The following is a 27,138-nucleotide window of genomic DNA, read 5'->3' as shown; positions in this document are numbered from 1 at the left end:
CGGAGCGCGGCGGGGCGGAGGGGCACGGCGAGCCGGGGCACGCACCGGGGGGACGCTCCGGTGCCGCCGCGGGCTCGCTCCGGTGCCGCCGCCGGGCGGAGCCGCCCCCCGCGATCCCCCCGGGACCCCCCCACGCGGGGCGCGGCCGGACACGCGTGGCCGAACGGGGCGTTAAAGGCGCCGGGAGCCCCGCGCTCCGCTCCGCCGCCTTTGTCCCTCCTCCTCCTCCTCCTCCTCCTCCTCCTCCTCCCGCCCGCACCGGCAGCGGCGGCGGCCCCGGCGGCGGCAGCGGCGGCCCCGGCGGCCCCGGCGGCCCCATGCACCGGCGCGCTCCGCCGCCGCCGAGCCCCGCAGCATGCCCGAGCCGCCGGCCGCGGCGCAGGACGGAGAGCGGCCCCGGCGGGCCCCGGCCGCGGAGGAGCGAGCGGAACCGGCGGCCCCCACCGGAGTGCTGGGTACGGGAACCGGCGGCTGCGGGGGGGCTGCGGGAGAACCGGGAGGGCGCACGGGGCGGGCCGGGATGCGGCTCGCTGCGGATGCGGCTCCCCGGGACCGCCCCGGGCGGGGGGGGGGGCGGTGTCGGTGCTGCCGGTGGAGCTCTGAGCATCCCCCGGTACCGGCACGGCTCCGAGCCCCCCGCCCGTGGGGGTCCCGCCTCATGGGGGGTCTGTGGCTCTCCGGTGGTCGCGGCTGATTTTGTGTCACCCCCCCCGCCCCGAGCCCCCCCGGGATGGGGCTGGCAGCGGGCTCGGTGTCCCCGCGTCACCGGTGACATCGCCACGGCCCCGGTGTCCCCCGCCCCGGGAAGGTTTTGTCCCCGGCCAGGCCCGTGCCCCCGGCCCGCGGGGGGTGGCGCAGCTGGCAGCCTTTGTGTCGCTGTCCCCACGCTGTCGCGGGGGTCTCCTCCCCCGCCGTCCCCCGCTCGGGGTCCCCGCGGCGCGGCGGGCGGCAGGGCCCGGTGGCGGCCGTGCCACCGAGCGGGGCTCCCGGCGCGGGTGGGTGACCCACTTCGTGCCCCCCCCGGGGACACCGCTCGGTCCCGGGCCGCGCCGGTCCCCGCCACGCCGCAGCTCCGGTGACCTTAGCCCGGGAGCCAAGGTGAGCGGCACGGCCGGCGGCAATCGGGGACGAGCGGGGGGGACCCGGGGGTGGCACAGGGCGCGCCGGCCCCGCCGAGCCCCGGGCGCCGCTTGGGTGGTGGCACCGCGCGTCGGGAGCGGCTGCGGGGACGGCGGGTGGCGGTCACCCCCAAACCGGGCCAGCCCGGGGGTGCTGGGGACCCCCGCTCCCCGTGACCTTGGGCAGGGAAAGCCCCCCGGGCCCGGCTCTGTGCCCCGGGGCGGGCATTGCCCCACGCGGGTGGCAGTGCCGCGGGTGCCCGCGCCGGGTGGCACCGCTGCGGGCAGGACATGAATAATGCAGCGTGGGTGAGCTCAGCCCGGCCGCGTCACCCGGCTGCCCGGCAGGGTGGCACGGCCACCGCCACCAGCGCCCTGTGGCACCGCTACCAGTGCCCTGTGCCAGCGCCACCAGCGCCCTGTGCCACTGCCTCCACCGCCACCAGTGCCCTGTGCCACCGCCACCAGCACCCTGTGCCACCGCCACCAGCGCCCTGTGCCACTGCCACCATTGCCCTGTGCCACTGCCACCAACGCCCTGTGCCACCGCCACCAGTGCCCTGTGCCACCGCCACCAGCGCCCTGTGCCACCGCCACCAGTGCCCTGTGCCACCGCCACCAGCGCCCTGTGCCACCGCCACCAGCGCCCTGTGCCACTGCCACCATTGCCCTGTGCCACTGCCACCATTGCCCTGTGCCACTGCCACCAACGCCCTGTGCCACCGCCACCAGTGCCCTGTGCCAGCGCCCTGTGCCACTGCCACCATCGCCCTGTGCCAGCGCCCTGTGCCACTGCCACCATTGCCCTGTGCCACTGCCACCAACGCCCTGTGCCACCGCCACCAGTGCCCTGTGCCACCGCCACCAGCGCCCTGTGCCACTGCCACCAGTGCCCTGTGCCAGCGCCCTGTGCCACTGCCTCCAGCGCCCTGTGCCACCGCCACCAGCGCCCTGTGCCACTGCCACCATCGCCCTGTGCCAGCGCCCTGTGCCACTGCCTCCAGCGCCCTGTGCCACTGCCACCAGTGCCCTGTGCCAGCGCCACCAGCGCCCTGTGCCACTGCCACCAGTGCCCTGTGCCAGGGCCACCAGCGCCCTGTGCCACTGCCACCATCGCCCTGTGCCAGCGCCCTGTGCCACTGCCTCCAGCGCCCTGTGCCACTGCCACCAGTGCCCTGTGCCAGCGCCACCAGCGCCCTGTGCCAGCGCCACCAGCACCCTATGCCACTGCCACCAGTGCCCTGTGCCACTGCCACCAGCGCCCTGTGCCACTGCCACCAGCACCCTGTGCCACTGCCACCAGCGCCCTGTGCCACTGCCACCAGCGCCCTGTGCCCGCCGGGCATGCTGGTAGCCCCGCAGGGTCATATCTCGATGGCCTGGCACCCTGAAACACTGGCACCCTGAAACACTGGCACCCTGAAATACCTGCACCCTAAAATACCTGCACCCTGAAACACTGGTACCCTGAAATAGCTGCACCATAAAACATTGGCACCCTGAAACACTGGCACCCTGAAATACCTCCACCCTGACTGGCACCCTGAAATACCTGCAGCCTAAAACACTGGCACCCTAAAATAGCTGCACCCTAAAACATTGGCACCCTGAAACACTGGCACCCTGAAATGCCTGCAGCCTGAAATACCTGCACCCTGACTGGCACCCTGAAATACCTGCAGCCTGAAACACTGGCATGCTAATACCTGCACCCTGAAATACCTGCACCCTGAAATACCTGCACCCTGAAATACCTGCACCCCAACACCTCGGCGCCCTGGCACCCAATACCTTGATACCCCTGGCATCCCGATACCCTGGCACCCCTAAACCCCAAGTCCCTGGTAGCCGGGCACCCCACTGCCCCTCACCCTGGCACCCCATTTCCCCCGCACCCCAGGGCAGGACACCGCGGGGCGGCTGGCAGCCTGGCGCTGTCCCCAAGTGCCACCCGCAGCTCGGGGCCAGCGCAGCCTTTCAGAGCCCAGCGGGGCGCGGAGTTTGGGGGTTCCCAGCCGAGGGTTTGGGGTGCCTTCCCTGGCATCAGCGGCTCTGGCATTTCCTGTTTTCCCCCGCGGTTTCCGCCACCCCGAGCCCTTCCCAGCCCTGGGGCACCGCGACGTCCCCGGCCGAGGAGGGGACACTGAGGCACGAGGGGACACTGAGGCACGAGGGGACACTGAGGCACGAGGGGAAGCGACAAACGGGGGGTCCCCACGCCATCGGGGACCTCCGTCCCCGCCAGCTGCGGGTGGATTTTTTGGGGTGCCCCCCTGTCCCCACCCTCCCGGGGCGGCGCTCTGGGGACGGCGGGCCCGGGGACGGCGGCCGCGTCCCCGCGGTGCCGCCGCCACCGGGACCGTGCCCATCCCTCCCCATCCATCCCCGTCTCCATGGAGACCGGCTGCGGCTCCCGATCCCCGCTCCTGCTGCGCTTCGCCGTCCCCCGGAGCAGCGGGAGGAGCCGAGAGCCTTGGGGACGCTCCGAGGGGACATCCCGCGGCGTTGGGGCTCCTCCCCGCAGCTGTCGGTGCCGGTTTGGGGATTTTCCGCAGGAGAAATCCGATGCCGTGACCCGGCACGGCCGGGCTGGGGGCGGCCCGGGGCGGTCCCGCGGGGTCCCGGGGCGGTCCCGCGGGGTCCCGGGGCGGTCCCGCGGGGTCCCGGGGCGGTCCCGCGGGGTCCCGGGGCGGTCCCGCGGGGTCCCGGGGCGGTCCCGCGGGGTCCCGGGGCTCCGGGGCCGTCTGGGATCCGCTGCCCGGGGATCCTGATCCCTGCCCGCCTCCCCCGGCAGATAAACTCTTCGGGAAGCGGCTGCTCCAGGCCGGGCGCTACATCATGTCCCACAAGGCCTGGATGAAAACCGTGCCCACGGAGAACTGCGACGTGCTCATGACATTCCCGGGTAGGGACGGGAAACCGGGACCGGGAAAACCGGGATCGGGGGGGGACCGGGAAAACCGGGATCGGGTAGGACTGGGAAAACCGGGATTGGGGTGGGACCGGCAAAACCGGGATCGGGTGGGACTGGGAAATCCGGGATTCGGGGTGTGACTGGGGAATCCAGGATAGGGATGTACCCAGGAAAATCTGGGATAGCCGAGGTAGGAGGGGGTGGGGATGGTGGGGGGAGCCCGGGAGGTGGCGGTGGGGATGGGGGATGGGGGATTGGGGGTGGAAGATTAGGGATGGGAGATGGGGAATGGGGGATTGGGGATTTGGGATTGGGGATTGGGGATGGGGGATTGGGGATGGGGGATTGGGGATGGGGGATTGGGGCGGGAGGGGGACGTGGGATCTTGGGAGGAATGAGGGATGTGAGGAGGGATGGGGGTGTGGGAAGGGATGGGGAATGTGTGGATGGATGGGGAGCGGGATGAGGGACATGGGGACGGGTGAGGACTGGGACAGGGACACCTGGGGGGATGAGAACAGGGATGAGGGACACCTGGGGGTTTGGGGACCAGGACAGGGACACCTGGGGGTTTGGGGACAGGGATGAGGGACACCTGGGGGTTTGGGGACCAGGACAGGGACACCTGGGGGTTTGGGGACAGGGATGAGGGACACCTGGGGGTTTGGGGACCAGGACAGGGACACCTGGGGGTTTGGGGACAGGGATGAGGGACACCTGGGGGTTTGGGGACCGGGACAGGGACACGCGGCAGGCTGGGGACAGGGACACCGTGTCGGGACACGCGCGGCGCTGTCCCCGCAGACAGCACGGATGACCACACGCTGCTGTGGCTGCTGAACCACATCCGCCTGGGCATCCCCGAGCTGATCGTGCAGGTGCGGCACCACCGCCACACGCGCGTCTACGCCTTCTTCGTCACCGCCACCTACGAGAGGTGCGTGCTGTCCCCAGCGTGTCCCCCGCGTGTCCCCCGCGTGTCCCAGAGTGTCCCCCGCGTGTCCCCAGTGCTGTTGAGACAGACAGAAAATGTAACAGGGTAGAAATCCGTTTAAATGCAGGTGAAATCCAAATTTGGGCTCGCTAACAGAAGTGAAGTATGCTGTTTAGTCTGGTAACTGCAGCACCAGCAAAGTTGCCCCAGCTAAGAATTACACAAATTCTAATTTCCATCAAGAATGCAAATTTCCACACTAAAAAGATAAGAGATAAGAGATAAGAAAGACTCCTCGGACCTTGAAACAGCTCAGAGTGACCCAGGAGTTCTTTCTGTACTTTCTGACAAAAGCTGAGTACAAATGTAACCAGCTGTCGACATCAGCAGAAGAATATGCATGAACCTATTGTGAAATTATATGAATTCATTTATTAATTAAGGGTAATTAGTTGAGGGTGATAAAAAGGAGTGGGAGTTCTCGGGCTTGCACACGTCCATTGAAGGGGAAAGGTCCCCGCACTGGCGCTGTAACAATGAACGAACGTGCCATCCCTGCAAAGCCTGAGCGGGTTTTTGGGGTTCCAATTTGCTGCGCGGGGAGGACGAGATGCAAAGGCTGATCGGGTTTTTTTGGGGTTCCAGTTTGCTGTGCGGGGTGGATGAGATGCAAAGCCTGAGCGGGATTTGGGGTTCCAGTTTGCTGTGCGGGGTGGATGAGATGCAAAGGCTGAGTGGGGTTTTTGGGGTTCCAGTTTCCTGTGCGGGGTGGACGAGATGCAAAGCCTGAGCGGGTTTTTGGGGTTCCAGTTTCCTGTGCGGGGTGGACGAGATGCAAAGGCTGAGTGGGGTTTTTGGGGTTCCAGTTTCCTGTGCGGGGTGGACGAGATGCAAAGGCTGAGTGGGGTTTTTTGGGGTTCCAGTTTGCTGCACGGGGTGGATGAGATGCAAAGGCTGAGCGGGTTTTTGGGGTTCCAGTTTGCTGCACGGGGTGGATGAGATGCAAAGGCTGAGCGGGGTTTTTGGGGTTCCAGTTTGCTGTGTGGGGTGGACGAGATGCAAAGGCTGAGCGGGTTTTTGGGGTTCCAGTTTGCTGCGCGGGGCGGACGAGATGGGGCTGCGCAAGCCGGTGAAGGCCGAGTTCGGGGGCGGCATGCGCGGCTTCTCCTGCGAGGAGGATTACATCTACGAGAACATCGAGAACGAGCTCGGCTTCTTCAGCTCCCAGGTGGGCCCCGGGGACGGGCTGAGGGGTACGGGGTACGGGGTGAGGGGTACGGGGTGTGGGATATGGGATATGGGATATGGGATATGGGGTATGGGATATGGGATATGGGGTATGGGATATGGGATATGGGATATGGGGTATGGGATATTGGATATGGGATATTGGATATGGGATATGGGATATGGGGTATGGGATATGGGATATGGGATATGGGATATGGGGTATGGGATATGGGATATGGGATATGGGATATGGGATATGGGGTATGGGATATGGGGTATGGGATATGGGGTATGGGGTATGGGATATGGGATATGGGGTATGGGATATGGGATATGGGGTATGGGATATGGGGTATGGGGTGTGAGATATGGGGTATGGGGTATGGGATATGGGATATGGGGTGTGGGATATGGGGTATGGGGTATGGGATATGGGATATGGGATATGGGGTATGGGATATGGGATGTGGGATATGGGATATGGGATATGGGATATGGGGTGTGGGATATGGGGTATGGGATATGGGATACGGGGTATGGGATATGGGGTATGGGGTGTGGGAATATGGAATTATGGGGATATTGGATATGGGATATGAGTATATGGGATTATGGGGACAGGGGACATGGGGAGGTTGGGTGAGGATTCAGCCACCCCCAGCACTGGGGACAGGGCCGGGGACATGGTGGGGACATGGTGGGGACACGCTGGGAGCACACCGGGGACACACCGGGAACACACCGGGAACACGCCAGGGACATGCCAGGGACATGCCAGGGATACACCGGGGACATGGTGGGTACACGCCAGGGACATGCCAGGGACATGCCAGGGATACACCGGAGACATGGTGGGTACACGCCAGGGACATGCTGGGGACATGGTGGGTACACGCTGGGAACACACCGGGGACACGCCGGGGACACACCAGGATCATGCCAGGGACATGCCAGGGACATGCCAGGGACATGCCAGGGACATGCCAGCACGTCCCGCAGGAGCGGCAGAGCATCATCCGCTACTGGCTGGAGAACCTGCGGGCCAAGCAGGGCGAGTCCCTGCACAACATCCACTTCCTGGAGGGACAGCCCATCAGTGAGTGCGGCACGCCTGGCACTGCCGGGGCACGGGTGGCACTGCCGGGGCACGGGTGGAACTGCCGGGGCACGGGTGGCACTGCCAGGGCTCCCGTGGCACTGCCGGGGCACCGGTGGCACTGCCGGGGCACCGGTGGCACTGCCGGGGCACGGGTGGAACTGCCGGGGCACGGGTGGAACTGCCGGGGCACCGGTGGCACTGCCAGGGCACCGGTGGCACTGCCAGGGCTCCCGTGGCACTGCCACTGCGGGGTCATGGCGGGCACAGAGCCCCCATTGTCCCTGTCCCCACTGTCCCTGTCCCCACTGTCCCTGTCCCAGCCCCACCAGCCCAGGGCCATGTGGGGTGGCAGTGGGGTCCTGGGGGGGGCTGGCCGTGTCCCCGCTGTCCCCAGTGTCCCTGACCCCCTGTTCCCATCCCTGGGCAGGGTTTGTAGGATCATGGTGGGCACAGAACTGTCCCCACTGTCCCTCTGTCCCCACTGTCCCTCTGTCCCCTCTGTCCCTCTGTCCCCACTGTCCCTCTGTCCCCTCTGTCCACTCTATCCCCACTGTCCCCACTGTCCCTCTGTCCCCACTGTCCCCACTGTCCCTCTGTCCCCACTGTCCCCTCTGTCCCCATCCCTCCTCCCCCACAGCGGGGCCACGCGGGTGGCCGCGTGTCCCCGGCCGTGTCCCCGTGTCCCTGACGCGTGTCCCCGGGGCCAGTCCCGGAGCTGGCGGCGCGGGGCGTGATCCAGCAGCTCTTCCCGCTGCACGAGCAGAGGATCCTCAAGCGCCTGATGAAGTCCTGGGTGCAGGCGGTGTGCGAGGCGCAGCCGCTCGGTGAGAGCCCAGGAGGCTTCTTGGGGTTCGTTTGGGGTGACCCCAGCGGGGGTTTGGGGTCCCAGCCCCGCTGATGTCCCCTGTGCCCCGCCCAGATGACATCTGTGACTATTTTGGGGTGAAGATCGCCATGTACTTTGCCTGGCTGGGCTTCTACACCTCAGCCATGGTGTACCCGGCCGTGTTCGGCTCCATCCTCTACACCTTCACCGACAGCGACCAGGTGGGGCCTTCAGGCTCACGGGGGGCTCCCGACCTCCCTGGAGGGTTCCCAGCCCCTCGCTGGAGGGTTCCCATCTCTCCTTGTGGGGTTCCCATCCCTCCCTGAAGGGTTCCCATCTCTCCTTGTGGGGTTTTCCATTCCCTCTTGGGGTTCCCATCCCTCCCTGGAGGGTTCCCATCCCTCCTTGTGGGGTTCTCATCCATCCTTAAGGGGTTCCCATCCTCCTTGTGGGTTCTCATCTCTCCTTGTGGGTTCCCATCCTCCTTGTGGGTTCTCATCTCTCCTTGTGGGTTCCCATCTCTCCTTGGGTTCCCATCCCTCCCTGGAGGGTTCCCATCCCTCTTTGGGGTTCCCATCCATCCTTGTGGGGTTCCCATCCATCCTTGTGGGGTTCCCATCTCTCCTTGGGGGGTTCTCCATCCTTCCTTGGGGTTACCATCTCTCCTTGGGGGGTTCCCCTCCTTCCCTGAGGGATCCCCTCCCTCTTCCTCCCACTTTTCCCTCAATCCCCCCCAGCCGTTCCCTGCAGGCTGGGGGGACTCCCAACGCCCCGGGGCTGGGTTTGGGGGCTGTTGGGGCCGGGAGGGGACCGGCCCCGCTGCAGTCGGCGCCGTCCGTCCCCCAGACCAGCCAGGACATCTCCTGCGTGGTCTTCGCCATCTTCAACGTGGTCTGGGCCACGCTGTTCCTGGAGGAGTGGAAGCGCCGCGGCGCCGAGTTCGCCTACAAGTGGGGGACGCTGGACACGCCCGCGGAGTCCCTGGAGGAGCCCCGGCCCCAGTTCCGGGTCAGACCCCGGCACTGGGGCCCTTGGGAGGGGTCCCGGCCCCTGGGGGATCCCAACCCACGAGGGGGTCCCAGTCCTGGGGGATTCTGTCCCTTTTGGGGGGTCCCATCCCTTTTGGGGGATCCCATCCCTTTGGATGATCCCATCCCTTTGGGGTGTCCCATCCCTTTTGGGGGTCCCATCCCTTTTGGGGTGTCCCATTCCTTTGGATGATCCCATCCCTTTTGGGGTGTCCCATCCCTTTTGGGGGTCCCATCCCTTTTGGGGTGTCCCATCCCTTTGGATGATCCCATCCCTTTTGGGGTGTCCCATCCCTTTTGGGGTATCCCATCCCTTTTGGGGTATCCCATCCCTTTGGGGTGTCCCATCCCTTTGGATGATCCCATCCCTTTGGATGATCCCATCCCTTTTGGGGGTCCCATCCCTTTTGGGGTATCCCATCCCTTTGGATGATCCCATCCCTTTTGGGGTGTCCCATCCCTTTTGGGGTATCCCATCCCTTTTGGGGTATCCCATCCCTTTGGGGTGTCCCATCCCTTTGGATGATCCCATCCCTTTGGATGATCCCATCCCTTTGGGGTGTCCCATCCCTTTGGATGATCCCATCCCTTTGGATGATCCCATCCCTTTGGATGCTCCCACCCCTTTGGGGGTGTCCCACCCCTTTGGGGTCCCTTGGGGCACCCGTCCCCGGGGCTGCGCGGGCACCGGGTGCCACGGCCGTGCTCCACAGGGCACGAGGCGCATCAGCCCCGTCACCAGCGCCGAGGAGTTCTACTACCCGCCCTGGAAGCGCCTCCTGTTCCAGAGCCTCGTCAGCCTCCCGGTGTGCCTGGCCTGCCTCGCCCTCGTCTTCCTCCTCATGCTCGGCTGCTTCCAGCTCCAGGTGGGGCCCGGCCCGCGGCCGCGCTGCCGCTGGGGACGGGGACAGAGGTGCTGGGGACGGGGACAGAGGTGCTGGGGACTGTGACAGTGGTGCTGGGGACAGGGACAGTGGCACTGGGGACAGGGACAGTGGCACTGGGGACGGGGACAGAGGTGCTGGGGACTGTGACAGTGGTGCTGGGGACAGGGACAGTGGCACTGGGGACAGGGACAGTGGCACTGGGGACGGGGACAGAGGTGCTGGGGACAGGGACAGAGGTGCTGGGGACAGGGACAGTGGCACTGGGGACGGGGACAGAGGTGCTGGGGACGGGGACAGAGGTGCTGGGGATGGGGACAGAGGTGCTGGGGATGGGGACAGTGGCACTGGGGACAGGGACAGTGGTGCTGGGGACGGGGACTGTGGCACTGGGGACGGGGACTGTGGCACTGGGGACGGGGACAGAGGTGCTGGGGACAGGGACAGTGGCGCTGGGGACGGGGACAGTGGTGCTGGGGACGGGGACAGAGGTGCTGGGGACGGGGACAGTGGCGCTGCTCCTGCTCCTGGTGCTGGGCTTGATTCTGTTCGTGATCCTGCCCTGATTGTCTCCCTGTCCCCATCCCTGTCCCTGTCCCTGTCCCATCCATGTCCCCTCTGTCCCGTCCCTGTCCCTGTCCCATCCCTGTCCCTTCCCTGTCCCATCCCTGTCCCTGTCCCCTCCCTGTCCCGTCCCTGTCCCCACAGGAGTTCGTGCTCAGCGTTCAGGAGCTGCCGCGCGTCCTTCGCTTCCTGCCCAAAATCATCCTGGCCGTCATTGTCACCGCCTGTGACGAGCTCTACAAGAAAGTGGCCTTGTGGCTCAATGACATGGGTGCGTTGGGGACCCTGGGGTGGCCCCGGGGTGGCCCTGGGACCCCCCGAGCCCCCCTGACCCCGCCCGTGCCCTGCAGAGAATTATCGGCTGCAGAGCGCCTACGAGAAACACCTGATCATCAAAATCGTCCTGGTGAGGGGACAGGGGACAGGGGACACGGGGGGGACTGGGGGGACTGGGGACATGGGGGACACTGGGGGGTCTGGGGGGACTGGGGACACAGGGGGCACTGGGGGGACAGGTGACATGGGGGACACTGGGGGACTGGAGAGGTCCTGGCAGCTCTTGCTGAGGGGACACTGGGGGGGACTGGAGGGGTCCCAGTGGCTCTCGGTGAGGGACAGAGGGGACCAGAAAGGTCCAGGAGGGACAGAGGGGACCCGAGGGGTCTTGGCAGCTGCAGAGGTGACAGATGGGGCTGGAGCTGTCACAGAGGGGACGCCGAGGTGACACCGAGGTGACTCCGAGGTGACCGAGCTGCCACCCCCCTGTCACCACCAGTTCCAGTTCGTCAATTCCTACCTGAGCCTTTTCTACATCGGATTCTACCTCAAGGACATGGAGCGCCTCAAGGAGGTGAGGGGACCCTGCCGGGGTGGCCGGTGTCCCCAGAGTGTCCCCAGCACCCCTCCACCACCACCACCACCACCACCGCATCCCCCGGTGTCCCCACGCGTGTCCCCGCCGAGGCGCGGCTCAGGCGCCCAGCACGGCTCACGGCCACATCTCTGTGTCCCTGTGGTGTCCCCGTGGTGTCCCTGGTGTCCCTGTGGTGTCCCTGGTGTCCCTGTGGTGTTCCTGGTGTCCCTGTGGTGTCCGTGGTGTCCCCGTGGTGTCCCTGGTGTTGGTGTCCCTTGTGTCCCTGGTGTCCCTGGTGTCCCTGTGGTGTCCCCGTGGTGTCCCTGGTGTCCCTGGTGTTGGTGTCCCTGGTGTCCGTGGTGTCCCCGTGGTGTTCCTGGTGTCCCCGTGGTGTCCCCGTGGTGTTCCTGGTGTCCCTGTGGTGTCCCTGGTGTCCCTGGTGTCCCTGTGGTGTCCCCGTGGTGTCCCTGGTGTTGGTGTCCCTGGTGTCCCTGGTGTCCCCGTGGTGTCCCCGTGGTGTTCCTGGTGTCCCTGTGGTGTCCCTGGTGTCCCTGGTGTCCCCGTGGTGTCCCTGGTGTTGGTGTCCCTTGTGTCCCTGGTGTCCCTGGTGTCCGTGGTGTCCCCGTGGTGTCCCTGTGGTGTCCCTGGTGTTGGTGTCCCTGTGGTGTCCCTGGTGTCCCTGGTGTCCGTGGTGTCCCTGGTGTTGGTGTCCCTTGTGTCCCTTCCGCAGCTCCTGCTCATCCTGTCCCTGTCGCAGAGCCTCGCGCGGCAGCTCCGGGAGGCTCTGCTCCCCTCCATCCTCCTCCACCTCCACCTCTCCCTCATCTTCCTCAGGCGCCTCCTGCGCCTTTGCTGGACCCTGGCACTATCCAAAGTAGGAGCGCGGGGACACCGGGGGACAGCCGGGGACAGACAGGGGACAGCAGGGGACAGACAGGGGACAGCTGGGGACAGACAGGGGACAGCCCAGGGACAGCTGGGGGACAGCAGGGGACAGACAGGGGACAGCTGGGGACAGCAGGGGACAGTCGGGGACAGACAGGGGACAGACAGGGGACAGCCGGGGGACAGCAGGGGACAGTCGGGGACAGCTTGGGGACAGCTGGGGACAGACAGGGGACAGCCGGGGGAAACCTGGGGACAGCTGGGGGACAGCTGGGGACAGCACGGGGACAGCCGGGGGACAGACAGGGGGACAGCTGGGGACACCAGGGGACACGAGGGGACACCGGGGGACAGCTGGGGACAGCTGGGGGACAGCCGGGGGACAGACAGGGGGACAGCTGGGGACACCAGGGGACACGAGGGGACACCGGGGGACAGCTGGGGACAGCCGGGGACAGCTGGGGACAGACAGGGGACAGCCGGGGACAGCTGGGGACAGACAGGGGACAGACAGGGGACAGCCCAGGGACAGCCGGGGACAGCTGGGGACAGACAGGGGACAGCCCAGGGACAGCCGGGGGACAGCAGGGGACAGTCGGGGACAGCTTGGGGACAGCTGGGGACAGACAGGGGACAGCCGGGGGAAACCTGGGGACAGCTGGGGGACAGCTGGGGACAGCACGGGGACAGCCCAGGGACAGCCGGGGACAGCTGGGGACACCAGGGGACACGAGGGGACACCGGGGGACAGCTGGGGACAGCCGGGGACAGCTGGGGGACAGCCGGGGGACAGACAGGGGGACAGCTGGGGACACCAGGGGACACGAGGGGACACCGGGGGACAGCTGGGGACAGCCGGGGACAGCTGGGGACAGACAGGGGACAGCCGGGGACAGCAGGGGAGGAGTACGGGACAGCGGGGAGGAGCAGGGACAGCACCGGGACACCGGGGACAGCGGGGAGGAGCAGGGACAGCACGGGGACACCGGGGACAGCGGGGAGGAGCAGGGACAGCACCGAGGACACCGGGGACAGCGGGGAGGAGCAGGGATGGCACAGGAGGAGCGGGGACAGCCGGGGGACACCGGGGACAGCGGGGAGGAGCAGGCGGCGCTGAAGCGGACAGGAGCCCCGCGGGCCAGGCCGGGGGGACACGGCCGGGGCCGGGGTGACAGCGTGGCCGCCGTGTCCCCGCAGACGCTGGCCACGCTGCTGATCACGCGGCAGCTGCTGCAGAACGTGCGGGAGGTGTCGCAGCCGCACCTGTACCGGCGCCTCCGCCGCGCCCGGCTCGGCGAGCGCGGCGTGCGGCAGCTCGGCCGCGCCCTGCTCCGCCTGCTCGCCCCGCGGCCGGCCCCGCTCGGCCCGCCCGAGCCGCCCCGCGGCCGCAAGAAGTGTCTGAACGGCGGCTGCGGCGTGCCCGAGGAGGACGAGGACGAGGAGGAGCAGCGGGAGCGGCGCGGCTCGGACGCCGAGGAGGAGGAGGGCGCGCTGGACTGCGGGCTGAAGCTGCGGAGGGTGAGCTTCGTGGAGCGCGGCGAGCGGCGAGCGGAGCCCGCCGGCCCCGAGGACGAGCCCTTCCTGGAGGAGGGCAGCCCCACCATGGTGGAGAAGGGCATGGACCCCGCGGCCGTCTTCGAGCTCTGCGAGGAGGAGGAGGAGGCCGAAGCGCAGCCCGGCAGCCCCGGCAGGGCGGCGGAGCCGGCGGTGCCGGCGAGGAGGAGGAGGAGGGAGGAGGAGGAGGGCGACGAGGAAGGGAGGAAGCGCAACCGCGCCTCGTGGATTGACCCCCCCGAGGAGGATTACTCCACGCAGCTGACGCAGGCCGAGGTGGAGAGCTGCATGAAGAAGTACGAGGTGGGTGGCTTGTGTCCCCTTCGTCCCCCTGTCCCTGGACCTGCTGGGTTCCCCAAGGTGTCCCGTGGGCTCCCCGAGGTGTCCCCGTGGCCATCAGGACCCCCAAGGTGTCCCTGGGGCTGGTGGCCTCTCAAAGTGTCCCCGTGGCCATCAGGACCACCAGGGTGTCCCGTGGGCTCCCTGAGGTGTCCCCGTGGCCGGTGGCCTCCCGAGGTGTCCCTTCCCGAGGTGTCCCACCCTGGAGCCCCCCCTGACGCCGGCGGTGGCACCGCTGTCCCCAGGACACCTTCCAGGACTACCAGGAGATGTTCATCCAGTTCGGCTACGTGGTGCTCTTCTCCTCGGCCTTCCCGCTGGCGGCCGCCTGCGCACTGCTCAACAACGTCATCGAGATCCGCAGCGACGCCTTCAAGCTCTGCAGCGGCCTGCAGAGACCCTTCGGCCAGCGCGTGGCCAGCATCGGCCAGTGGCAGGTGGGGACAGGGACGGGGACGGGGACACGGGGACACAGCGGGGACAGGGACACAGGGACATGGAGACACAGTGGGGACACAGTGGGGACACAGTGGGGACACAGTGGGGACAGGGACACGGGGACACGGGGACACAGCGGGGATACAGCAGGGACAGGGACATGGGGACAGCGGGGACAGTGGGGACAGGGACACGGGGACACAGCAGGGACAGCAGGGACACAGTGGGGACACAGCAGGGACAGGGACACGGGGACACAGTAGGGACACAGTGGGGACACAGCGGGGACAGGGACACGGGGACACAGCGGGGACAGGGACACGGGGACACAGCGGGGACAGTGGGGACAGGGACACGGGGACACAGCGGGGACACAGCGGGGACAGGGACACAGGGACAGCAGGGACACAGGGACATGGAGACACAGTGGGGACAGGGACACGGGGACACAGGGACATGGGGACAGGGACATGGGGTCACAGCAGGGACAGCAGGGAACAGGGACAATGAGGACAGTGGGGACACGGGGACACAGTGGAGACACAGCAGGGACAGCAGGGACATGGGGACACACTGAGGACACAGCGGGGACACAGGGACAACAGGGGCACGGGGATGGGGACACAGGGACAGCAGGGACACAGTGGGGACAGCAGGGACATGGGGACAGTGAGGACAGTGGGGACATGGGGACATGGGGACACAGCGGGGACAGCAGGGACACAGCAGGGACATGGGGACAATGAGGACAGTGGGGACATGGGGACATGGGGACACAGCGGGGACACAGGGATAGGGACGTGGGGACACAGCAGGGACACAGCAGGGACATGGGGACACAGGGACACAACAAAAAAAAAACAAAAAAATGCATTCCAATAAGCTCGTAAATAATCAACCACCACCAAACCTTCCCACGCCAATTAACACACCAATTAAATCCGGGCCCTTGCAGGCGGTGATGGAGGCCATGGGCGTGCTGGCCATCGTGGTGAACTGCTACCTGCTGGCGCAGTGCGGGCAGCTGCGGCGCCTCTGCCCCTGGCTCAGCCCCGAGGGCGCCATCGTCTCCGTGGTGGTGCTGGAGGTACCGGCCCGGCGGGGCTGGGGGCCCCTGAGGTCACCCCGGGGTCCCCTGGGGTCACCCTGGACTGTGGGGTCCCCAGTTGGGTCAGGGGGATTGGGGTCACCCTGGGGTCTGGGGTCCCCAATTGGATTGGTGGGATTGGGGTCACCCCGAGGTGTGGGGTCCCCAGTTGGGTCAGGGGGATTGGGGTCACCCCGGGGTGTGGGATCAGCAGGGTTGGGGTCACTCCAGGGGTCTGGGGGCTCCCAATTGGTTCAGTGGGATAGGGGTCACCCCAGGGTCACCCCGGGGTCTGGGGTCTCCAATAGGGTCAGGGGGATTGGGGTCACCCCAGGGTCACCCCAGGGTCTGGGGTCAGCAGGGTTGGGGTCACCACAGGGTTCCCACACTGGGCCAGATGTTGGGAAGGAAAGGCTGGATTTTGGGATGGAAATGTCAGATTTTGGGAAGGAAAGAATGGGATTTTGGGATGGAAGGGCGGGATTTCGGGAATGCCGGGAATGCTGAGCTGTGTCCCGTGTCCCCTGCCGTGTCCCCAGCACTTCGCCCTGCTCCTCAAGTACGTCATCCAGGTGGCCATTCCCGACATCCCCGCCTGGGTGGCCGAGGAGATGGCCAAGCTGGAGTACCAGCGCCGCGAGGCCTTCAAGGTGGCTCCTGCCGGGACGGCGTCCCCAGGGGTCCCCAAGGGTCCCCAAAGTGTCCCCAAGGCTCCCCAAGGCTCCCTAAAGTGTCCCCAGGGGTCCCCAAGGCTCCCCAGGGGTCCCTAGGGGTCCCAAAGTGTCCCCAAAGTGTCCCCAAGGCTCCCCAGGGGTCCCAAAGTGTCCCCAAAGTGTCCCCAAGGCTCCCCAAGGCTCCCTAAAGTGTCTCCAGGGGTCCCCAAGGCTCCCCAGGGCTCCCCAGGCATCCCAAAGTGTCCCCAAAGTATCCCCAAGGCTCCCCAAGGCTCCCTAAAGTGTCCCCAGGGGTCCCCAAGGCTCCCCAGGGGTCCCCAGGCATCCCAAAGTGTCCCCAAAGTGTCCCCAAGGCTCCCTAAAGTGTCTCCAGGGGTCCCCAAGGGTCCCCAAAGTGTCCCCAGGATCACTGGGCTCCCCGAGGTGTCCCCATGGCCAGTGGCCCTCCTGGTGTGTTCCCTTGCCCGGTGTCCCCTCGCTGTGCCCCAGGGGTGTCCCCATGCCCAGCGTCTCCTGGATGTGTCCTCTCCCTGTGCCACGCCCGGTGTCCCCTCCGTGTCCCCTCTGTCCCATGCCTGGTGTCCCCTCCGTGTCCCCGCTGTCCCCATGTCCCCTCGCTGTCCCCGGGCCGTGTCCCCATGTCCCCTCGCTGTCCCTGGGCCGTGTCCCCTGTCCCCATGTCCCATGTCCCCTGTGTCCCCGTGTCCCCATGTCCCCGTGTCCCCGTGTCCCCTCGCTGTCCCTGGGCCGTGTCCCCATGTCTCCATGTCCCCATGTCCCCTGTCCCCGTGTCCCCGTGTCCCCATGTCCCATGTCCCATGTCCCCGTGTCCCCATGTCCCATGTCCCCATGTCCCCGTGTCCCCGTGTCCCCATGTCCCCATGTCCCCCTGTCCCCATGTCCCCGTGTCCCCGTGTCCTCACGTCCCCATGTCCCCGTGTCCCCCTGTCCCCGTGTCCCCGTGTCCCCAGAAGCACGAGCGGCAGGCCCAGCACCACTTCCAGCAGCAGCAGCGCCGGCGGCGCGAGGAGGAGGAGCGGCAGCGCCAGGCCGAGCTCCAGGCGCGCCGCGAGCGCGACGAGGCCGCCCGGGCCGAGGCCGCGCCACCGGACCCGGGGCACGACAAGGGCCAGGTGAGCGGGGAGCGGAGCGAGGGCGAAACCCCTTAAATCGGAGCAAAACGGGCCACGGTAAACCCGCTGAATACGCTGCTTGGTCCGGTAACTGAGCCCAGCAAAACTGCCCCAGCTAAAAGAAAAAATGCAAATTTCCACACTGAAAATAGGAAATAAAAAAGTCCTCAAACCTTAAAACGGAGCAAAGTAACCCAAGAGTTCTTTCTGTACTTTCTAACAAAGACTAAGTACAAATATAACTAACTGTAATATAAAATCAGCAAAATAAATACGCACCAACCTATTATAAAATTCTATGCGTATAGAAATTAACAGAAGTAATTAAAAAAAAATGAAAAGTTCTCAAAGAGACGCACGCCCATTAAAAAGCAGGAAGCCCCGACAGCACTGCAAATGAGCATTCCCGTTCCCTACAAACCTTCATTACAATTCCAACCCGCGATTTTCCACCCTCGTTTCCCAGCCCAAGGGCAAAAGCTCCGGCGGCTCCTCCGCGCACGGCCCCGACAAGCCCAAGCGGCCGAGCTCGCTGCTGGCCACCAACAACGTGCTGAAGCTGAAGCAGATCATCCCGCTGCAGGGCCGCTTCCTGGCCGGCCCCGCCGCCGCCGGCCCCGCCGCCCGCTCGCCGCAGTCGCCCACGGGCGCCGAGAACAAGCTGCCGGCCTTCCTCAAGTTCCTGAAGCCGCCCGAGGCGCGGCGGGACGCGGGCACCGAGCGGGCGCAGTCGCCCACCAAGCCCTTCAACCCCGGCAAGCTCTTCAACTTCGGCAAGTCCGAAGCGCTCGGCGGCAACGGCGCCGCGGCCCCGCAGCCCCGGGCGGACGCGGCGCCCGGGAAGGCGCATCTCAACGAGGAGGCGCCGCGGGAGGAAGCGGAGAACCGGCCCGAGGAGGAGGGCGGCGGGGCCCGGCTCTGACCGGCGGCTCCGGGGGGTCTGGGGGGTCGGGAGGAGCCGGGTGGGGAAGGAGGGCGGCGGTGCCCGGTGCTGAGCGGGGCTCCGGGAGCTCCGGGGGCACGGGGAGCCGGTGAACCGGGGGGAGGAGGAGGAGGAGGGCGGCGGTGCCCGGTGCTGAGCGGGGCTCCGGGAGCTCCGGGGGCACGGGGAGCCGGTGAACCGGGGGGAGGAGGAGGAGGAGGGCGGCGGTGCCGGGTTCTAACCGGGGCTCCGGGAGCTCTGGGAACGGGTGAACCGGGGGGAGGAGGAGGAGGGCGGCGGTGCCCGGTTCTGAGCGGGGCTCCGGGAGCACAGGGAGCCGGTGTACCGGGAGGAAGAGGAGGAGGAGGAGGAGGGCGGCGGTGCCCGGTTCTAACCGGGACTCCGGGAGCACAGGGAGCCGGTGTACCGGGAGGAAGAGGAGGAGGAGGAGGAGGGCGGCGGTGCCCGGTTCTGAGCGGGGCTCCGGTGGTTCCGGCGGTTCCGGGAGCCGCCCGGTCCCTGCTGCGCGCGGCCGTGGCCGTGGGGAGCCTCTCGCCGCCGCTCGCCCGCGGGGCCGCACCGGGCCCGGTGGCCGCCGGCGCCGCGCTCCGCTCCGGTGCTCTGTGCTGTGTCCCGCCGTGTGCCCCCGGTCCCCCGGGCTGTGTCCCCCCGGTTCCCCCCGGTCCCACCGCTCGGAGCCGCCGCCACCGCCCCGGGGCCCGCGGGGGGACAGCGGGGGAGGCCTGAGAGCGGCGAGGCGGCGAAATCCCGGTACCGGGAGCAGGGCGCGAGTTATCCCGGTGCGGCTGGAGCATCCCGGTTTTTGGAGCGTACTGAAACTTCCCAGGCTCACCGGAGGGAGTTATCCCGGTTTTCTGGAGCATCCCGGTTTCCATGGGTACCGGGGGCAGTTATCCCGGTTTTTTGGAGCATCCCAAACTCTCCCACACTCCCGGTTCACCCCAGAGACGCCGCGCTCCAGCCTTTGGATCCTCCGGGAGCCGCATCCCGCTCCTGGAATTCCGGGAATTCCCGGGATCCCCGGGACGAGCCCGATTCAGCCGTGCCTCAGCCCTGCTCCCCCCGCCCGGATCCCGAATCCCGGATCCCGGGTGCTGAATCCCGGATCCCGGGTGCTGAATCCCGGATCCCGGGTGCTGAATCCCGGATCCCGAATCCCGGGTGCTGAATCCCGGATCCCGGGTGCTGAATCCCGGATCCCGGGTGCTGAATCCCGGATCCCGGGTGCTGAATCCCGGATCCCGAATCCCGGGTGCTGAATCCCGGATCCCGGGTGCTGAATCCCGGATCCCGGGTGCTGAATCCCGGATCCCGAATCCCGGGTGCTGAATCCCGAATCCCGGGTGCTGAATCCCGGATCCCGGGTGCTGAATCCCGGATCCCGGGTGCTGAATCCCGGATCCCGATCCCGGGTGCTGAATCCCGGATCCCGCAGACCGTTCCCGGGAATTTCCAGCCGGGAATGGGGCGCGTTTCCCGGGAATCCCGTGCATGGGCAGCGTTTCTTGCACTAAATCCCAACCCCGATCCCGCCGCCGGTGCCGCTTCTCCCAGAAAAATCCCAAATCCCCGCGGGCCGTTCCCGGCTCCAGCTCCGAATTCCCTGGAATTCCGCCGCAATGAGGGGGGGGCAGTGGGGGAGGGGGTGGGAGCCGCTTCGCTGCTGCCGCGGGAAGGAATTCCGGCATTCCCGGGATTCCGGCATTCCGGGATTCCGGCATTCCCGGGATTCCGGCATTCCCGGGATTCCGGCATTCCCGGATTCCGGCATTCCCGGGATTCCGGCATTCCCGGCATTCCGGCATTCCCGGCATTCCCGGGATTCCGGCATTCCCGGGATCGGCTTCTCCAGCGGGATCCCTGCTGGGAACGCGCTCCCTCCTTTCCCTGCTTCGCTTGGTGGCACCTGGGGACATCCATTCCCAAAGGGAAAAATCTGGGAAAACAGGAAAAAAAAACTGGGAAAAGGGAGGGGGGGGGGGGGGGGTTGGTCCCGAGTCTCCTCCTGTTCCCTCTTCCCAAAAATCAGGTTGGAATTTTTTTGGGGTTTCCCCCCCTCCTCTTTCAAAGAATCCATGGAATTTCAAAGAATCCATGGAATTTGGGGGTTTGGGGTCTTTTTGGGAAGCGGGAGCCCAAATCGAAGCCATTTTTCAGAGCAATAAGGGCGGGAGAATCCGGGATTCCCAAGGGAAAGGCTCGGGAGCAGGAAAAATCCCGGTGGGATCGGGGAGATCTGGGAATGTGGGATGGAGATCTGGGAAGGGAAATTTGGGAACTGGGGACGGAGACTGGGATTGGGGATGGAGATTTGGGATTGGGGATGGAGATTTGGGATTGGGGATGGAGATTTGGGATTGGGGATGGAGATTTGGGAATTGGGAATGGAATTTGGGAATGTGGGGATGGAATTTTGGGATTGGGGATGGGGATTTGGGAATCTGGGACAGATTTGGGAACGCGGATGTGGGAGGATCCAAATCCGCCCATCTGCCCTGGAATATCCCGGAGAGCAAATCCCGGGAAAAGGAGCCCCGGGAACGTCGGGAATTCCGGGAAACCGAGACCCCAAAACTCCAGGAGGCTCCGGCTCCTCTTCCCTCCCTCATCCCACGGGATCTTCCCGCTCTGCCCATCCCAAAAAACCCCGGGAATGGCTTGGATCCCATTTCCCTCCGGAGCAGAGAATTCCCAGAGGGAAAAGCCCCAAATCCGGGGAATTTTTCATCCCTTTCCCAAAAAAATCTCTGGAATTTTGGAGGAGGGAAAAATTCGGAAATGGTTTTTCCTTTGATTTTTTTCCTTGGAGTGGGAATTCCAGGAAAGGAAGGAAAAGGGGGGGAGGGGGGGTTAATTTATTTATTTTTAATTTATTTTTGTAAAATCCGCAATAAAAAGAAATTTATTTCGACAGCTCATCTGCATCTCATTTGCATAATTGAATATTCTAATTAGGATCCAGGATCCACAGCAGCATTCCCAACCTCTGGAAAATGGGATCCAAATATTCCCAAGAGCCAGGAAAGGATGGGAAAATCCGATTAAATCCTCGAAATTCCATCAATTTATTGTTTATAAAAATGTGGAATTGTTGGAAAAGAAATTCCTGGGAAAAAATTCCGATGGATATCTGGGATTTTTGCAGGAATTTTTGGGAAACTCCAGGTTTTTCCCAGCTCTGTGACCCCGGATTTTGGGTGGAAATGGAAGGATGTGAAGGGAAAATCCTGGAGCTTCCCGGGGTTTGGGAACGGCCGAATTTGGGTGGAAGATTCCCAAGAAATTCAGGATTGAGCTCGGGGATTCAGCCTCTGGGAATTCCAGGAATTCCGAGAATTCCAAGCCCTGGGGGTGTTTGGGAGCAGAGTCCCGGGATTTGGGACACGGAAAATCCCGGGATGAGGAGGGAACGGGGCAAAAAAACCCAGGAAAACCCCGGGATTTGGTGGATTTGGGGAATTCTGGGTTGGATTTTCACAGGAATTTTCCAGATTTCCTGAATGGGATCAAGGGTTCCCGGAATTCTAAGGAAAGCTGGGAATGAGCTGGAGGAGGGGGGGGATCCCAAATCCAGGGATGGGAGAACCCAAATCCAGGGATATTGGGAATTCAGGATGGGGACAGGACTCACTGCAGGGATCCCAAAGAAATCCACGGATGAGACCCCAAATCCAGGGATCCCAAATCCAGGGATCCCAAATCCAGGGATCCCAAATCCAGGGATGGGAGAACCCAAATCCAGGGATATTGGGAATTCAGGATGGGGACAGGACTCACTGCAGGGATCCCAAAGAAATCCACGGATGAGACCCCAAATCCAGGGATCCCAAATCCAGGGATCCCAAATCCAGGGATCCCAAATCCAGGGATCCCAAATCCAGGAGTCCCAAATCCAGGGATCCCAAATCCAGGGATCCCAAATCCAGGGACCCCAAATCCAGGGATCCCAAATCCAGGAGTCCCAAATCCAGGGATCCCAAATCCAGGAGTCCCAAATCCAGGGATCCCAAATCCAGGGATCCCAAATCCAGGGATCCCAAATCCAGGGATCCCAAATCCAGGAGTCCCAAATCCAGGGATCCCAAATCCAGGGATCCCAAATCCAGGGATCCCAAATCCAGGGATCCCAAATCCAGGAGTCCCAAATCCAGGGATCCCAAATCCAGGGGTCCCAAATCCAGGGACCCCAAATCCAGGGATCCCAAATCCAGGGATCCCAAATCCCAGATGCCACCCGGACCCTCCGGCGATCCCGTCGAGCTCCGGCCAATCCCAACCTTCCCCCCGGAATTCCCCACTCCCGCTTTTCCCGGGATCAATCCCCATTCCCCCTTTTCCAGGGGGAAGCAGCAGGAATTCCAGCCGGAAGTGCCAACTCTTTAATGAACATTCCCGAGCCTGCGGAACCCCGGGATCGCCCTCCTCTCCCGGAATTCCATCCGGACGTTCCTCAGATCCGCCTCCTCCGGGAGTTTCTCCAGCTGGAATCCCCACCAAAAGTAAAATCCCGGGAATTCCGCTTTTCCTTCCCCCACCCCCCTCCCCCCAACACAGCATTCCAGGAATTCCATAAAAAAACCAACCAAACAAAAAAAAAAACAAAAACAAAAACAAAAACTTGGGAAAAACGGAGGCAGAGCCAAAGTTCTGGATTGAATTCCAGTCCCAAATTCCGGGAATTCCGACGGGAGCCGCGTCCTGCTCCTCCCGAGCTTCTGCTGGAATTTTGGCCTTTCCCAGGCTGGAGCGCCGAAGGCGGATCCGGGATTTTCCAGGAAAAGGAAGGAACCTCCCCAGAGTCAGAGCCGGGAATTGGGTATGGGAATCTCCAGGAAAAATTCCCGGAGGGAGAAGGGGTGGGATTCCCACGGGAAGGGCTCCCCGTGGAAAAGCAGCTGGGATTTTGGGATCATCCCATCCTCGGCCGAGGTTTTCCAGGAATGTCGAGGCTCCGGCTGTGCTCCGCATTCCCGGGATTCCAGCCGGGAATCTTCCACCACCCAGCCCGGCTCCCCCCAATTCCAGCCGGGATTCCCCCGGATCCGGAGCTGCTCCGGCTCTCTCCCCTGGGAATTCCCAGGGAAAAATGGGGATTTAAGGATCCACAGGGTGGGGGGAAAAAAATCCCTGGATCCAGCCCCCCCCCAAAAATCCCGGGATGCAAATTCCCGGGGATGGGCTCCAGCCGTGATGGGAGCCCGGGAAAGGGGTTGGGAATTCTCTGGAAAAACGGGAAAGGCCTCACAAGTCGTGGTTGGGTTGGGAATATCCAAAGGATTCCTGGGAATTTCTCCAGGGAGAAGTGAAGGGAAAAAAAAATCCTGGAATTTTACAGGGAGGGGATGTGGGGAATCCCAGGGAAAAATGGGTTTGGGGAAGGGAGGAGATCCCGAAAAAGTGGAATTTTGGGGGGGAAAAGATTTTAAAAAGTTATCCTGGAATTCCACAAGGAGCAGATCCAAGGAATCCCAGGGAAAAGGGATGTTTGAGAAGGGAATAAATCCCAGGAAAAGTGGATTTTTGGAAATTAAGAATTCTAGGATAACAGAAGGTCAGATCCAAGTGATCCCGGGAAAAATGGATTTTTGGGAATTAGGAATTCTGGGATGTCACAGGGTCAGATCCAAGTGATCCGGGAAAAGCGGATTTTTGGGAACGAGCTCTCCGGGGGAGATCTCAGGAGCAAATCCCAGGAATCGCAGGGAAAAGGGGAATTTGGGGAATCGGGAGCAGCACCCAGGAATCCCAGGAAAAACGGGAATTCCGGCACCGGGGGCCCCGAAGGATGGACAAATCCTCCCTCTCCATAAAAATCCCATAAATACAAACCAGGAAGCGGCAAGGAGGCAAATCCCAAATAAATAGGGCGGATCCCGGGAATTCCCAGAGCGGGGGGGAGGCGCAAAAAAGCGGGAAGAGCCTCGGGAATTCCCGGATTCCCGGGATTTTAAGTGTCCTCGGTCATGTCCTGGCTGCCGGTCCGGGCGATTTTCCGCGGCGGGGCCGAGTTCTCCCCCTCCAGCTCCCCCTGCTCCTGCTCCCGCTTCTTGGCCGCATTCTGCAATCCCAGGGAATTCCGGGGAATTCCGGGGGGTTTGGGGGATTGCAGGGGGAATTCTGAGGGATTTCAGGGATTTTGGGGCATTCCAGGGGCAATTCCACAGGGAGACTCCCAGCATGGACATCCCTGGGATTCCCAAATCCCGGGATTCCCAAATCCCAGCATTCCCACACCTCATAATTCCCAACCCCAGCATTCCCAAACCCTGTAATTCCCAAATCCCAGCATTCCCAAATTCCCAACCCCAGCCTCCCCCCAATCCCGATTTTCCCTCATTTCCAGGGCTTGAGCCACCCTGGGGATTTCCCGCCTGGAATTCCCACAGGAACAGCTCCTGGCACCAACCAACCCCAAATTCCCAGGAAAATCCACCCCAAATTCCCGGGAAAAGCGGGAATTTCACCTTTTTGTCCCACTGCTGGTGGAGGTAGCGCAGGAGGATGTTCGTCTTCTCTGTCACGATTACTGGGAAAAATTCCGGGGAAAAACAGGGAAAAAATTCCAAGTTTTAGGAGGATTCCAGTGGTTGAGGAGGGTGGAAAAACTGGGAATTGCTGGAGGGAAATTGGTGATAAAGAGGCAGAGAAACTGGGAATAAAGAAAGGGGGAAGTGGGAATAAATAGAAAGAAAATTGGGAATAAATAGAGGGAAGCCTGAGACTAAAAAGAGGGAAAATTTGGAATAAAAAAGTGGGAAATTTGGGATAAATAAGGGGAAACTGGGAATAAAGAAAGGAGAAAATGAGAATTACTAAAGGAAAAACTGGGAATTAAAAGGGGGAAACTGGGAATTAAAAGGGGGAAACTGGGAATTTAAAAAGGGAATCCTGGGAATAAAGGGAGGGAAGCTCCGGGCTCTTGGATCCAGAGGGGATTTTCCCGGGAATACTCACTCTGCTCCGAGGGGAATTCTCTGGTGGGCAGGTACACCGAGGGCCGGCGGTTCTGCAACGCAACGGGACAGGGCCTCAGGCTGGGAGTGCCGGGAATGCCGGGAATATCGGGAATATCGGGATTTGGGAACACCAGCGTTCGGAACACTGGGATGGGGAGTGCCAGGATTCAGGAATGCCAGGATTAGGGAGTGCCAGGATTCAGGAATTCCAGGATTTGGGAACATCGGGATTTGGGAATGCCAGGATTTGGCACTGCTGGGATTCAGGAACGTCGGGATTTGGGAATGCCACAGTTTGGGAACTGCAGGACTGGGGAACTCTGGAATTAGGGAATTCCAGGACTGGGGAATTCCGGGATTCGGAAATGCCGGAATCTGTGAATACTGGGATTGGGAACCCCAGGATTTTGGAATTCAGGGACTGGGGGACTCCAGGATTGGGAATTCCATAATTTGGGAAGTCCGGGATTGGCCCCGGAGCACTCACGGAAGCCTTGCAGACGGAATCCGCATGGAACCTGCTGAAGTTGCTCTTGTTGTACACCGGGAGCCCCTTCAAGAAATCTGCCTGGAGAGGCACAATTCCCAGAATTTTCCCCAAATCCCTCAGGAGCGCCGGCACCCCCCAGGGAATGAGGGGAACTCCCGGGAATTGGGCAGCTCCAAACTTCCCCTTCCCACAGAAAACTCCCGGGGTGATCCCGAGGCTGTCACCCCTAAACACCCCCAAAAACAAATGGTTTGGCCCCATGACCCCCCCCCCCCAAAACAAATGGTTCAGCCCCATTTTAGGGTGTCCCCCCGTAAAACAAATGGTTCAGCCCCATTTTAGGGTGACCCCTGAACTCCCCCACAAAACAAATGGTTCAGCCCCATTTTAGGGTGTCCCCCATAACCCCCCCACAAAACAAATGGTTCAGCCCCATTTTAGGGTGTCCCCCTGAACCCCCCCACAAAACAAATGGTTCAGCCCCATTTTAGGGTGTCCCCCCATAACCCCCCCATAAAACAAATGGTTCAGCCCCATTTTAGGGGGCCCTCCACCCACATTGGGGTGCTCCAACCCCACCCCAAAGCCCCAAACCCCCCTGGGGCTCCACAAATCCCCAAACCCGGCTCTGGAGCTCCCCAAATCCCCAAACCCCCCTGGGGCTGCCCAGATCCCCAAACCCTGGAGCTCTCTCACACCTCCAAACCCCCCACACCCCCAAACCCCTCACCCCCCTCACACCCCCAAACGCCTCACACGCCTCACACCCCCAGACCCCTCAGGCCCCCAGACCCCTCAGACCCCCCAGGCGGCCTCGGCGCGGCCGCGGCGGTACCGGGAGGGCGGCGGGGCGGGCGCGGGGCCGCCATGGCGGCGGGGCCCTCACGTACCATCTTCTCCGCCGCCAGCCGGGAGCGGCCGCCCCGACCCGCCCACCGCCATGCCCGCCCGCTCCGCTCTCAGCGATTGGTCCGCGCCGCGCAACCGTGCACTGCTATTGGGCGCGGCGCCTGTCAATCATCAACAGGAAGGTCGGGTTGGGGCAGGAAGTGCCCGCGCGGAAGGACCCGGATGGAGCGCGGCGCGGGGCACGCCGGGAGTTGTCGTTTGGGCGGCGATCCATCTCATTAATTAATTAATGACGGATCGTTAAGCGGCGCGCGCGGGGAGAAGAATTCCTTCACTTTAT

At 63.7% G+C, this 27,138-nt stretch overlaps 2 protein-coding genes across 4 annotated transcripts; one reads left to right on the top strand and one right to left on the bottom strand.

Moving 5' to 3' along the window:
• Positions 1–282: 282 nt before the first annotated feature.
• On the top strand, positions 283–21,419 carry ANO8 (anoctamin 8). 3 transcript variants are annotated; one of them, XM_077788748.2, is made up of 19 exons: positions 283–455; positions 3,913–4,023; positions 4,837–4,969; positions 6,056–6,194; positions 7,196–7,292; positions 8,003–8,119; positions 8,215–8,342; positions 8,968–9,129; positions 9,863–10,015; positions 10,742–10,868; positions 10,948–11,003; positions 11,373–11,447; positions 12,181–12,324; positions 13,533–14,192; positions 14,474–14,665; positions 15,622–15,753; positions 16,293–16,403; positions 17,399–17,560; positions 18,027–21,419. In XM_077788748.2, exons 1-19 carry the CDS (start codon positions 356–358, stop codon positions 18,480–18,482), a joined length of 3,255 nt encoding a protein of 1,084 aa, XP_077644874.1. In that variant the 5' UTR covers positions 283–355; the 3' UTR covers positions 18,483–21,419. The 3 variants fall into 3 exon arrangements, with proteins under 3 accessions (XP_077644874.1, XP_085418392.1, XP_085418393.1); XM_085562267.1 differs by lacking the exon at positions 283–455 and adding an exon at positions 1,010–1,098; XM_085562266.1 differs by lacking the exon at positions 12,181–12,324 and having other exon boundaries at positions 287–455.
• Positions 21,420–22,868: 1,449 nt separating this feature from the next.
• On the bottom strand, positions 22,869–26,865 carry DDA1 (DET1 and DDB1 associated 1). Its single transcript, XM_077788883.2, has 5 exons — positions 26,840–26,865; positions 25,947–26,027; positions 25,458–25,509; positions 24,968–25,029; positions 22,869–24,561 (listed from the first exon to the last, which is right to left on the bottom strand). The coding sequence occupies exons 1-5, from the start codon at positions 26,840–26,842 to the stop codon at positions 24,451–24,453; spliced, it is 309 nt and encodes a 102-aa protein (XP_077645009.1). The 5' UTR covers positions 26,843–26,865; the 3' UTR covers positions 22,869–24,450.
• Positions 26,866–27,138: the final 273 nt, after the last annotated feature.

Source organism: Lonchura striata, chromosome 28 (assembly GCF_050655825.1).
Source record: "Lonchura striata isolate lonStrDom1 chromosome 28, ASM5065582v1, whole genome shotgun sequence".
NCBI lineage: Eukaryota > Metazoa > Chordata > Aves > Passeriformes > Estrildidae > Lonchura > Lonchura striata.
The sequence above is the reverse complement of the archived record's forward strand: the minus strand, read 5'-3'. Positions and strand labels throughout refer to the sequence as shown.